General features: G+C 43.0%; 3 protein-coding genes across 3 annotated transcripts in view; 1 reads left to right on the top strand and 2 right to left on the bottom strand.

Moving 5' to 3' along the window:
* The window catches only part of LOC131885963 (E3 ubiquitin-protein ligase MARCHF5-like), a 2,904-nt gene extending 1,728 nt beyond the window's left edge, over positions 1 to 1,176 (bottom strand). The window contains exons 1-3 of the mRNA XM_059234177.1: positions 812 to 1,176; positions 535 to 727; positions 269 to 466 (exon numbers count right to left, since the gene is read on the bottom strand). Coding sequence (XP_059090160.1) covers positions 269 to 466; positions 535 to 727; positions 812 to 1,176 — 756 coding nt within the window. The remainder of the gene's footprint in view (positions 1 to 268; positions 467 to 534; positions 728 to 811) is intronic.
* A 95-nt stretch (positions 1,177 to 1,271) lies between these two features.
* On the bottom strand, positions 1,272 to 2,153 carry LOC131885965 (cytosolic iron-sulfur assembly component 2A-like). Its single transcript, XM_059234180.1, has 2 exons — positions 1,717 to 2,153; positions 1,272 to 1,540 (listed from the first exon to the last, which is right to left on the bottom strand). Exons 1-2 carry the CDS (start codon positions 1,949 to 1,951, stop codon positions 1,272 to 1,274), a joined length of 504 nt encoding a protein of 167 aa, XP_059090163.1. The 5' UTR covers positions 1,952 to 2,153.
* Positions 2,154 to 9,302: 7,149 nt separating this feature from the next.
* Positions 9,303 to 10,406, top strand: LOC131885368 (N-alpha-acetyltransferase 50-like). The gene has a single exon (XM_059233398.1). The coding sequence runs from the start codon at positions 9,527 to 9,529 to the stop codon at positions 10,190 to 10,192; it is 666 nt and encodes a 221-aa protein (XP_059089381.1). The 5' UTR covers positions 9,303 to 9,526; the 3' UTR covers positions 10,193 to 10,406.
* The last annotated feature ends 2,666 nt before the right edge of the window (positions 10,407 to 13,072 follow it).

Here is a 13,072-nt window from a genome sequence, read left to right as displayed (position 1 = left end):
GAGGTCAAGTGGATTAAGAAATTGCTAACAACCGGATTGCGTCATGATGAATTTAAACGAGTTTAATTCAGAACACAGCAACGTATAGGCGCTTAAGTAATACCTCAATTGCGTTGCGCCAAAAATCAAGCATGCCATAAGAGAAGGAATTCAATTCTTTTCTAATTGGTATTTTGGCCATTTGTTTAGCAATTTGTAAGTGTTTTTTTTTTTCATTTTCATCTGCTTTTTCTTCACAGCCCTACTAGTAGGTGAACAAGATTCTTACCGGCTCTTCCCAGCGCGCCATTTTGCCCAAGACGAGTCCAACAGGTACAAGGGGTAGGGCCACGAGTAGAAATAAAGGGTCTGTCCGCTCCATCAACACCAATCCTTCGTCATGGCCCACGGTCTGCATTAAAACCACAGCTCCGTAAGTGACACAAGTCCAGTAAAGTGAACCAACGCAAAAGCCACCCGCCACAATCTGGAAGAGAAATGGAACATCTGGTCCAATCTTGTTGAAACAGTCAAGAGCCGGCGCTCAGAACTTACGGGGCAGCATTTCTGGACGAGTTTGTCGGTCGTGTCTAATAAGGAGACGAAGAAGTTAGCCGGAGGGAGTTGAATGGAGTAGGGTGTACCACATTGGGGACATTCAACGGTAGCTGATGTATTTCCCTTTTGTTTCTCATCGACCCACCGTTGAATGCATACATGGTGAACCCATTTCGTGGTGCCACGACACCTAAAAGGCACGGGATCCAATCAAAGAGAATGATTTACCATCTCAGCGGGGGACTGAGCACAGGAACAAACGGGATTGGCTTACCGACAAGGATGCACCCAAACCGCTGTGAGGTCGTCGTTTTCCGTGGCAAAACACACCCAGCACTGTTTTTCATCTTCATCTTCTTCGTCGTCGTCATTGCTAGGGCGATTGGAGGGTGGATAGCCACTTTCGCCCCGCATTAAAATGTGCGTGGGATCAAAGTTTTCCGATTCACGTAGCATTGAGCGCAATAGATTGGCATCATTGATTTCGCTCTCGCTCTCCAATTCCTCTTCTTCATCTTCATAAAAGTCTGAGATAGTGTTGGCCACCCCCCCGGTCAGGCTACTTTGGCCTTCGAAAGAGGTGTCCCCCTCGGGCAGACCCGTCAAGGGGCCATCACGATCGTCATCCGTCGAGGACATGGTCCAATCTAAAACAGGATCGACTACGTAGTCTGTCACACTGGCTTAGTACTGGTCCGATGATTGGGTAACCCGATGCCAAGATCGAGCGAGGCCTAATAAGTTTCCAGCAAGCACTCGTCGACCGTTCGCTTCAAATGAGGATTCTCCATGGCGGCACAAACGCGCTCTTTGTCGTTGATTTGTTTAGTGATCTCGGCGGCGGTCTCGTGGCTGCCGGGTTGGATGAAGAAATGCAACTTGAAGGTGCGCGCCGGCAAATTCCGGACTAATTTAATCCGTAGACACAACCCGATGAGAGTGGCTAAAGAGCAATGGGACACAGTGGGCACGAAGCCAATGGAGGCGTGGAACAAATGAGGGCCTGAAACAAGAGAAACGTTCGGCCATGAAATCATGTGTCAACCCAGGAGGGGGATCTCAGATGTTCAGTGGCTTCCATTGAACACTAACGACATTTCAGGGGGTTGCATGCCATCCACGGAAAGCCGGACTCATCCGTTGGGATCCAGATAGAAAATAAGCTAATAATAAATATACCCAATTTCCGAACTTGAATCAGTTCGGGTCGGACCACGTCTAAATCGGACAAACTTTCCGGCTTCTCGGGATCGCGAATATCTTGCAGCAAATCGTACACGGTCTCTTGCCATTCACGGCATTCACGGGCGGAGCTGGTTTCCTCAGAGGGATCAAGCGGGGCAATACCCTGGTGGGACGGCGTTGATGCGGCCAAAGACGTCGGCGGGTGGCCGGAGGCGAGCGGAGAACTCATGACCCTTGAGGCCACGAGGCAGCGGCCAAAGTCCAACTCAAACTGGCCATGCTTCACAATCTCCAGCCCAGGGATCAATCACAGGATCACGGCCGCCGTCAACACTGAGGGTCAGTGAGTGAGAGTCACTGAGACATAGATATCATATGAATAGGGTTGGTTCGCTTGCATTTACGTTCTCGGCCTTTCGAGTCAGTCAGGGGCTGGCCGGCTGACTGCTTGGCCGGCTGGCTGGCTGGCTGGCTGGCTGGCTGGCACGAATGGGTTCGCCCTTGAGTCAGATCAGTCAGATGTTCGTTCGTTCAGGTCAAGAGCGGGGCGGGCGACAAGTTCAGTTGACTTTCAAGTACTGATGGCATCAAATCAATTGTTCAAATCATTCACGGGAGGTTGCCAAACCGGGGTGACCAATTCATCATTCCCATGGTCGTAGTCGAGCTCAACGGGGCGTTACCATTTCTGAAACTCCCTCTTTTCTCTTATTGAGGATCAGAGGGAGTTCTCCCTCAGGGAGTTGAGTTTGTTAAGCTGGATTAGGTTTGTAGACATGGCAGTAACATTTTCCAGCAAAGTTTGGTGGGACAAATGCAAGCACTATCTTAAGCTGTGAGACGTGTGAGACCATGGGAATAGTTTAAGGTATAGCTGAAAATAGGTACTGGGCAGTCTAAGCAAAAAATTTCACAAATGTAATTTGCATTCCTGGATTGTGTTCCTGCTTCATTTGAGGTTTTTTTAAGCTCTGTGCCACTCAGGGAGACAAAAACTGAGAAGACCTTTAATGTAATTTGAAAAGGTATGGAAAATACATCTCCTGAATTGAACCTATTGTCCAGATCTGTCAGGGATATGGATTCAATATAACTCAAATAAGCTGGATCATAGTTGTTTGTAAAAGAACAATTTTATTTGCAATCTCTCACATTTTTTCCTCAAATCTTGCCCAAAAGACGACAGTGAAACCCTAACAACAGTTGACAAACAACAAAATCATTAATTTTTTGCATTTGATCTCTCAAACCCAATTACCAAAGGTTTCAAGTTGAAAAAGCATATACGAGTGTCCATTATTGATGGAATTAACGTAAATTCATCTGAGTAATAAGTCTGAAGTCTTTATATACAGTTCTGTTCAATATCCCATGGATTTTGATCTTATTTGGATTAGGAAAGAAGCCATGCCTCAGTGCACTTGATTGGCCATGCATATTTGAGAGATGTGAGAGCAATGACTTGTGAATGAGCAATTCATCAAAGCTTGGAAAAGCCCCAAAAAGTTTTCTGACTGATGTAATATAGTAGTCTGTAGAAACAACCGTCTCAAAAGGAGTGTCACCAAAGTCATCATGAGCCTCCACTTGACAATCATGGAATAACCCTTTTGAGCACCTTCAATCCTTCTCAACAATGATGGCCAAGGTAAAACAAAACAATTTGTTGACGTGGTTTGCACAGGGCTTGTGGATGAGAGAAGTTATCTGGTTGATTCTTGAGAATTCTTTTTAAATTAGAGTCCCAAACAGTAAACAGAGAACCAATCTGACTCGATGATACCGGACTTGCCATTGCTCATCAGAAAAATGTATGGATGATATGTTGGCTGGCTTGCTTGACCAGGTTAGACTTAAAAATCTGAACATACCACACCTATTTCATAATAGTTCTGCAAAGCTTGACTGAATACAAAGTAATACCCAAGACAAGTTAGAAGAAAATTTTATGATCTGAGAAGTGACAAGGAAGTGAGATCATTGCTCTTTACCCAGGTATTTTCCTGGTCCAAACATGTGAAAAACATATACTCCACCTCCATCTTGGGACATTCAGTTCAATATACTACAGTGTATTTGGCTGGAAACCCAGCAGGAAGAAAGTCTTATTTGGTGGCCTTGGAGAAAAAGCATTGATTGCCACATAGAAGCACTAACTGAATGCAAAAGAAGAAAACTGTCTTTACTTGTGACTTAGCTTGGAATAAGGTAACAGGCCTTTTTGAGTGTGCTCATGCACCTTTTTTGTGTTTGATGGCATTAGAAGTGGTCAAATGAGGCTAAATTATGCCCAGAAGGATATGCCACCATTCTGACTTGCATATCAAACATCTGATCAAAGAAGGATGCCAGATCACCATGCCCATTGTTGAACCATTTAGCATTCAAAAAATGGTATGCCAACTAATGCATGATCAATATTCTAGGTGTAATAAAATCCAATAAATGTTGAACTTGTTCTCTGCATTTATCAATATCAGATTTCAGGTAAACCATTGCAACAACACCCTCTGGACACTTGTAGTAAATCAATGTAAACCAGTTGATTTGTTGTTCTTTCTGAAGTTTGTTGGTTGGCTAACTCCAATTGTGTTGCATTGTTTTCATCACTTTTAACCTTAAAATCCTTGTCTAGATTGTTGATTCCTTGCACCATGGCGTGACCATGTCATAAGTTAAAACATACTTGAAATATTCATTCTACATTTGAAATCTAAGAGATTTTTATGAACTCGAAACCCATGGCACATTAGTAAAAACACTTCTTTCAACAAATATAAGGGATGTCAAGAAAAAGAAATTCAAGGAAAAATGTGGTCCAGCACCCTGATTTTGGGCATTTTGGGGAGAGAGAACTAAGACAAACATCACAGTCAACTCGCACCATTTACCCATTGAATTTTCAATAGTTGAGTGATTTTGAGTGAATTGTGTTACAAAGCCCTACTAAATGAGCATGTTTGGTGTTAATCAGTGAATGCACTATCAAATTGGCTCAATACCACAATGCTAATTGCCTAGACAAGCATGTGAAATGGAAAAACTGTCAAAATCCAATGCATGCAAGTGTGATTTGGCTGGGCATGTTGTCTTTGATTTTACTCCATGGAATAACGTTAGTTGTCCATGAACGCGTTTACTTGACTAGCCCTATACAACAAAGAATTGTTTGAATGGTAGATTTTTAATTTTTTCAAGTTTATCCTAAGAATTACAATTGGCCATGCTGGCCAGGAAGGAGCAACTAATTTTGTCAAAATTCAGGGAAAATTGAAAATTCATACAACTTCCAACAGATTATTGTTTTTGCAATAAGTTGCTAAAACTACCCATTACCTAAGCTTTAACTCACACTGATGCAATCCAAGGATAACTTTAACAGGAGAATTGGACATGGCAATTGGCAAAGCAAGGCCACTTTATGATAAGAATATTTTAACTCACCAAAAGTCTCAAGGGATCCTGCCATGCATTAGAAAAACAGCTATTTAAAAAGTGTTTTTTATGACAAAATTTTGACTTATCCCTCTGTAAATGAAAATTTCTAAAGTTTCTGGTTTATGTAGTAAAAGGTCTAGAGTTTTAAGAATAAGTAACTATGAATATAATAAATGGTGTGCAGTTTGGTCTCAAATGCCAATACCTGACCACCTGTTTCCGTTTATGCCTCAGCCAAAGAGCTGTGATAGGACGAAAAATGTACCTAGCTCTGCTGATGTCCACTTCTCTAGTTAAAGGTCTCTTTGTGCAATCATAAGACTCTAATGTACAGGGTGCGAGGGCTTATCTGGCAAAAAAATGCGCAATTCAAAAAACTGCGATAAATTCAAAAATAATAAAGTTTTTTGTATTATTTCTTCTTTGGCAACAAAACTAGACATTTTTCTTTAATTTCATTTAAAAAAATCGCCCTTGGCCTCATCAACAGCTTCCAGCCTTGCCCTGAATCTTGAGCAGGCCCTCTGGATCTCGTCCCTGTCCATGGAGGTCATCACCTCCTTGACCTTGACCATGACCGACTCAATTGTGTTGTGAGGTTTCTTATTGACATCTTTTTCAACCATGCCCCACACATAATAGTCCAGAAGATTGCAATCTGGGCTCCCAGGAGGCCAGAAGTCCTTCTCGTAGAATTCTGGCACGTTCTCCTCCAGCCAATTCTGGACTTTATTGGCGTTGTGCAATGGAGTGCCATCTTGTTGGAAGATAAAATGCCGACCAGCGGCAACCCTCCTCATCCAGGGAACAACATGATCCTTGAGAACTTCAAGGTAAACATCCTGGCCAACCCTGAGGCCCTTTTCAAAGAAGTAAGGAGGCATAACGTCACCCTCATTGCTCACCATGCCAAGGACCAAGGACTCTGGCAATGAAAATAGCATCTTTCTTGTCACTTCTCACAGCATATCTTTTCCTGGCTGAAGCAACACCCTCAGGGTCCTCTTCAAATCGACTCTTGATGTTGTAAACAGTCCTGAGAGGGATATTGTTGAAGTTGGAAATCTCCTTTGGCGAATTTCCGGCGTGGAGCCCCAAGAGTACTGCCCCTTTGACATCCTGTTCTTTCGACATTACGAATCCAATCAAATTTATTTGTTTACGTATAAACCAGTTAAGCTCCATTGTTTTTATGGTAGGTTTGACATTTAATTCTATTTAGCCAAATAAGAGTTATAGTGTGCAAAAAGCTTTGCCATATAAGCCCTCGCACCCTGTATAGTATAGTGCAAAAAATGCTCATGGCAAGCTCATATAAGTTCTCTACCCACATCAAGTATCACTGTGTACAATTGAGCCAGGTCATGGCATCTATATGGACTGGAGAGGAAATAATTTGAAGCTGCCCTAGATGATGATGTTTCAGTGCTGCATTACCTTGTAATCAGGTGCTTGAACATAAATGTAATAAATGTAGAATTCAATAATGGCTCTCTCAGCAGGCATGGCAAGTCACCTTGTCACTAGGAAGAAGTTTTTGAATTAGAACTGGGCATTGTTCAATCTAGTTAAGTTAAGATTGATTACTTTACACTTAAACTCAAATCAACTTGTCAAAGTCTTTCCAAGAAACATTTTTTTTTGTAAATTTAGAAATATCAATGGCATACTTCTCTTAGCTGGTGTAGCTAAACCATACCATTTGAAAACCTGTTAGCTATCTTTCCAAACTAACTTTGATTATAGTTTTGTCTAGCAAAAGCTTCCTTTTGACTAAAATATGTCTGTGTATGTTATTTTCTTATGTTGTGAGTGATTGATTGAAACCTTGATATCCTCACACTCCTAGTTCCTGGTTGCTGGATATGCGGCTTACAACGAAATTCATTTGACCTGGGAAGGTGCTGAAGTATTTCGTTCGTCTATGACTCAAAAAATTAAAATTTTCAATTTTTGGCTCAAACAATCTTAAGATTAATTTTGCAGCCTCCCGTGAATTGACAATATCATTTTTTGATTCAATTATTTGTTGAGAGTTCGACGGAAAGACTCCAACTTAGGCACACTGATTTGGAGTTCAAGCGTAACTGCCCTAAGATAAACGTTATTCTCCACCGATTAGTTGGCGGTGCTTATTTTTAAATTTGTGACAAAATGTTAAAAGGTTTAGATAGAGACTTTAATGGTTATTAATATCGTGTTAGGTTAGGTTAAATTATGATAGGTAAGGTTAGATTAGGTTTCATTAGGTCAGGTTAAGATTTAAAAAAGTAGCACCGCCAACTAATCGGCGGAGAATAACTTTTACCACTGTCCTAATGGTCAGATTAGAAGAAATCTGCGCCTGGCTGAAGATGGAAAACCGTTTGGACGAGATGAGCAGGGTCTTAAATGCTTTTGATGTTTTTAGTCGTCTTAGTGGGAGGATGTCACATAGCAAGGAGAGTTCTTTAAGCTTTTCGTCATTGGTACAGATCCGCTTTGGCCTAAAGGTGGTCAATAATGGTAAGCCTGTGATTGGGTCAGGCCAGGTCATGGGCGCTTGGGTCCTGTCGCTACAAAACATGGGGAAAAATAATAAGGCTTTTAGACCAGACGAATCAGCTCGAGTGTGACGAGGGTTGGAAGAATGTTTGCCATTGCCAAAAAGAGCGCCTCAAGCCGAAACGCTTTTTTCCATTTTTAGCACCGCTATGGCCACAATCACAAATCTTATAGTTTTGAATCAAAACATGGGCACTTAGGCACACATTTCATTCAATAAATAACAACAACTCGCCCGTGAGCCCAATGTCTCTATTTCAAGTAAAATTCATTAAATCAAATCATCAAAACGGATCACCTCTGCCTCTTAATACAAGAGAGCCCGAACCCTAAAGGATCTCTAGCTTTTGCCATGTCAGTGGGCAAAGTTATATTTCATGCTGTAATATGCGTCGATTTAACGAGAATAAGCTACTTGAAACGCAGAAATTTGCCAAATTTAAAACGTGTGCCTTGGTGCCTATGTATTGATTCTAACCTATAACATTCCTGAATCAGATCATGGTAGCCGTAATAAATACAAAAAAAAGCGGTTCTGCCAAAACTATTCTCACCAGCCGTAAGCAAGTCAAATTGCCACTGGTGCTCTTTTTGCCCCTGGCGGTAAGAGAAAACCGGAAGCATCTAAACCTTTAAGATCAGCTCTCACTATGTTAGTCGGCCCGGTTATCCGATAAGCAGGAAGTACCTCTTATGAATAAGGTAGGCAGAATCAGAAAGGTAATGTTGATAGCCATTCACATTTTTGTCTCTTACCAGCGGAGAGATTTTCGAAATCAGTTTCCAGGGTGGAAACGGTTGCGTAACACGAAGAAAATATAGAAAAAAGTTAATAATCAAACGACTCGCCCCAGCACTGAGCCTGCAGTAGGTGTCATATAATCCTAAAAGTATGTTAAGTACATATTACATCATAAGTCTGTCAAATGAGAATGCAAAGAAAAGAAAGGGATGTAGCAAGATTAGAACTCAAGTCAGAGGCTCTTTTAATGATATATTGGGAGTGAAATATTTGCTCACGATTTCAGTCTAGGTTTAACAATGCTCGTGGATCTAATGGGTGAAAACTGTGATCAGATCAAATCGTGTCATAAGACATGATTAACGACTTAAATAGGAACATTAAATACATACCCGGTAGATCTTCCGGACTCAATCGATTAAAAAAGCCACATGTCTCAATGTGGCGGCATTGAACACATTGTGGTCACCTCGAGCATCGCACATGCTTTAAACACATTGCTCCACGCAGAAGTCCACTAATAATAAATGATAACCATAAGGCCATATATGAAACCTGAAGAAAAGTGAAGTAATATTTGGGCAATGCATAATTTGATTAAAACCTCTATTTTCCATCAAGTTTCCTCTTAACGGTCTAGTACACCCTCAGAGTACTGACAGGCCTACTTGAGACTTCCTGAGCCCGGCTGAGTTTTTGAAGCTGGCCATTGAATGTAATGTTTGGTCAGCTGATAGTTCCGAGTTCTGATAGTCCATTGTGGCGTGGTGTGGTGCCGTGGAGTGTGGAAGAGGTGTAGCTGATTGTATGTGGTGAGTGTGGTTCGTGTTCTCCTCGTTGCTTTGTTGTAATGTTGTTTCGCAGCTGTAGCCGACGCCAGAAGTAAGGCTAGCTAGCTCGTCCGCGTTTCGTCGTCCTAGATTGGCCTTTGAGACCAAAATAGCTCTCTCTTTTGTGATCACCTTGGACTTTGAGACTGCGTGCGTGCCTGCGTGCCTGCCGTTGGCCCGGACCTTGGATTGGATTGGTTGACGTGCTTCTTGTGGTTGCCGTGGTGATTGCCGTGATTTCTTCGTGATCATGCCGGATTCCTCCTCTTCTCCTTCTTCGACGTGCACTTCGCCTATGGCCCCCGGGTCGGCCCCCGCGGGCCCCATTGACCCTCGGTACTCACGCATCGACTTGGGCGACATCACACAGCACAACATCAAGCTACTCAAGAAGGTCAACGCCGTGGTGTTTCCCGTGGTCTATCACGCCAAGTTCTACACAGACGTGCTCGAGGCCGGCGAGTTGGCCAAGTTGGCCTTCTATAACGACATCGTGGTGGGTGCTGTGTGTTGTCGGATCGATATCGAGCCCGCCACCGGATTACGCAAGCTTTACATCATGACCTTGGGGTGCTTGGCCCCTTACCGGCGTTTAGGGATTGGTACAGCTATGCTAAAGCATGTCATGGACTACGTTGAGCGCGACGGGCAGTTCGATGGCGTGTTCCTCCATGTCCAGATTAATAACGAAAGCGCCATTCAGTTCTACCGCAAGTTTGGCTTCGATATCGTGGGTACCAAGGAGCAGTATTACAGCCGGATTGAACCGGCTGACGCTCATGTGCTCGAGAAACGCCTCACTTCGCAAGCCACCACCGGCGGGACGCCTCACCCGCCGCCCCTCGTCAACGGCAACAACCCCAAGGACGACCCTGACTCGCATAAGACCAATAACGGCCATGAGAGAGAACATTGACCGGCTTGGTATGTCTGGGAGGGGAGGGGGCTTACGATTAAATTGATGGTCCGAGCCCATGATGGGCGATGAGTTGATTGTAGAGCTCGCGATACTCCCCCCAGCCGAACCGAATGGCCGGTGGGGCAGCCACTGCACCGGGACTCAGCCAGGTGCTCGAAATCGTCAAAAGTGTTGTGCCCAAATTTGGTGAAATAAATTCATATTGTTCATTCACGCTAGTCATAGCGATGCTTAGCTCTGCCCGTGCACTTACCGCATTATATTAGGCTTTCAGAGTTTTTTTTGAGTCGGACTGAGACCAAACCCGACTTTGTTAGCAATGCTTAGCCCAAAAATGCATTCAAGAACTACAGGTGCCTGATAAATGTGGGACCAATCGCATGAAAAGTGGTGAACTCGGTCTTGCGACCTTTTGCAAAATCTGCCATCAGATCAAATTAATCAGTATTGGTTTAAACGTTGGCGCCGCAGGCGCATCGATCACATCAGTAGTATCAACTTCTGAGGCGAAACTAGGCGAAATTAAATTTGCCAGAATAGGTAAATTTTGCAATCGAAGCATTGCTAACAAATTTGGGTTTGGTTTCAGTCCGACCCAAAGCACCTCTGAAAGCCCAATATAAATGATGTTCCTAAGTTGGAGAAGGATTTCCCTTGTTTGGTCATCGACTTCAAGTGCGAGGATAGCGAAACTGAGCCCTTGAAATTGGCGAGAAATGAAGATTCGGGAGTAAAAAAACAGCGCTGTGGGTGACCCAGTGTCTTCTTTGAGGAAACTAAAACAAGTGGCCCATCAAGTCATCAAATGCTCACAAGGAGCAAATCTCCCCATAGAATCCAATTTACGTCTGGTTGCGCCAGTGGTGAAGCCTGGAACAATCCAACAAATTCTTATGATGCCTAACCAAATCAAGTTTTTGCATTTCAATGCCCGTGGCATTGTGAACAGATGGTGCGAGTTTTATTATGTGGTTGCTGTTGAAAGTCCGGACGTTATTATGTTACCTGAAACTTGGTTGAATTCCCGGATCATGGATGGCGAGGTGCCACCGAAGGGATACTCCCTGGTTAGCAGAAGGAACCGAAGTGATACGATGGGCAGTAGGGGTGGCGGGGTTGCAATTTTGACGAGGACATCGTTGAAAGGCTCTGCAATTTAGTCTTCTTTACCAAACGTCTGTAGAGTGCTAGTTGGTCCTCTACAACTATTTTGCGTGTATCTTTCACCGAACACATCAGTGGAGGAACGGATGGACTTGACTCGAATGCGTTTCTATCAAGCTCGTCAAGCGAGAGTCATTATTGGGGATTTAAATTGTCCCGAGATTGATTGGGCCTTAAAGAAGGGAGGTTCAGCTCATGAAATTGAATTTCTAAATGCATTGGAACGGGGATTTTTGAAGCAGAAAATTTGATTCCCGACTCATCCGGCTGGCAATATTATGGACTTGATCCTGACAAACTGTGCTCCGAGTATTGGGTATATTTCTTCAAGAGAGGGCATTGCTCTCTCGGACCACTTTGGCATTGAGATCTCTCTCGCTTAGGCCCAGGTGGCATCGAAGACCCAACAGTTTATGCCCAACATAAGGGATGCGGATTTTGACTCATTCAAAAGCTACTTAGACTCGTGGGATTGGTCCAATGAGTTTGCCTCCAAAACTCCTGTAGAAGGATGGAACTTCTTCCTGCGGGTGCTCCAAGACGGGATTGATGGATTCATTCCTTTTCGACGGCGGCGTTCTCCTAATCAGCGTCCCTGGATATCTAAAGAAGTTATTAAGTTCAGCAAGAAAAAAGTCACGTGATTGGTTCAAGTTTAGACAATCTGGCCTTAACGAGGATCGCACTCTCTTCAAGAAATTGAACGCTGAATTAGCAATGAAAAGAGCCAAAATTAAGTTCGAGAATTCACTTGCTGCAAAGTGCAACACGAGGTCGTTCTATGGGTATGTGAACGCCATTCGCGGTGTTGAAAAAACTGTGAGGCCCTTATTTGCTCAAGACAACACTCTCCAAACCGAAGATGAAGAGTTAGTAAAGATATTAAGTGATCAATTCCGGTCAGATCCTCTTGACGATCGGTTGCGTTTGGAGAACTCCAAATCAAATCGAACAACCCCTCTGTTCACTATAACCCTCCAAGAGTACCAGAGATTCGGTTCTTAGTGTTTACCGTGTGACAAGTCTATAAAAAGATGAAAGAAATGAAGTCTTCCCTTAGAGCAGGTCCTGATATAGAGTATGCACTTGTGTGGTAAAACGCCTTGAAATGTCTGTGGCCACTCAGTTGTGTATCTTATTCAACTTGTTCATGGAAGCTGGGTTAGAGTGGAGACAAGCCGATATTTTTCCCCTTCACAAAGGCGGAGACTCAAGAGTTGATGTAAATTATAGGCCTATCTCAATGACTTCTGTCTTGTGCAAAATAATGGAAAGCCTCATCAAGGATAGTGTTATGTCATACTTGGAAAATAATGGCATACTCTCAAGTCATCAGTATGGCCTTCGTACGGAAAGATCCTGCACTTCAAACCTGTTGGAACCTATTGGATTCATTTTGAGGGCAAAATTTCAAGGAAAAAGTGTCGATACAATATATTTGGATTGATCTCAGGCGTTTGATATTGCAATTCCCAGGAGTACTGTACGCGCAATTTTATCAGTCGACCATTTACTTTAATTGATAGTTCTAGACTTGAAGTAGTAAAAACTGGGGAAAGAACCAATTATTTTCCATTTCCGTTTGCTTTACAAATACTGTGCCAAATAATTTCAGCCAAGAATGGGATAAATGAAGTACTAAACCAAGAAGTATCATTAAAAAGATCAATATTTCAAAGTTGTACATGGAGTTCAGATTTGGATAATAAAAAA

The sequence above is a fragment of the Tigriopus californicus genome, chromosome 8 (genome assembly GCF_007210705.1).
Source record: "Tigriopus californicus strain San Diego chromosome 8, Tcal_SD_v2.1, whole genome shotgun sequence".
Lineage (NCBI taxonomy): Eukaryota > Metazoa > Arthropoda > Copepoda > Harpacticoida > Harpacticidae > Tigriopus > Tigriopus californicus.
This window is presented reverse-complemented; position numbering and strand designations above follow the sequence as displayed.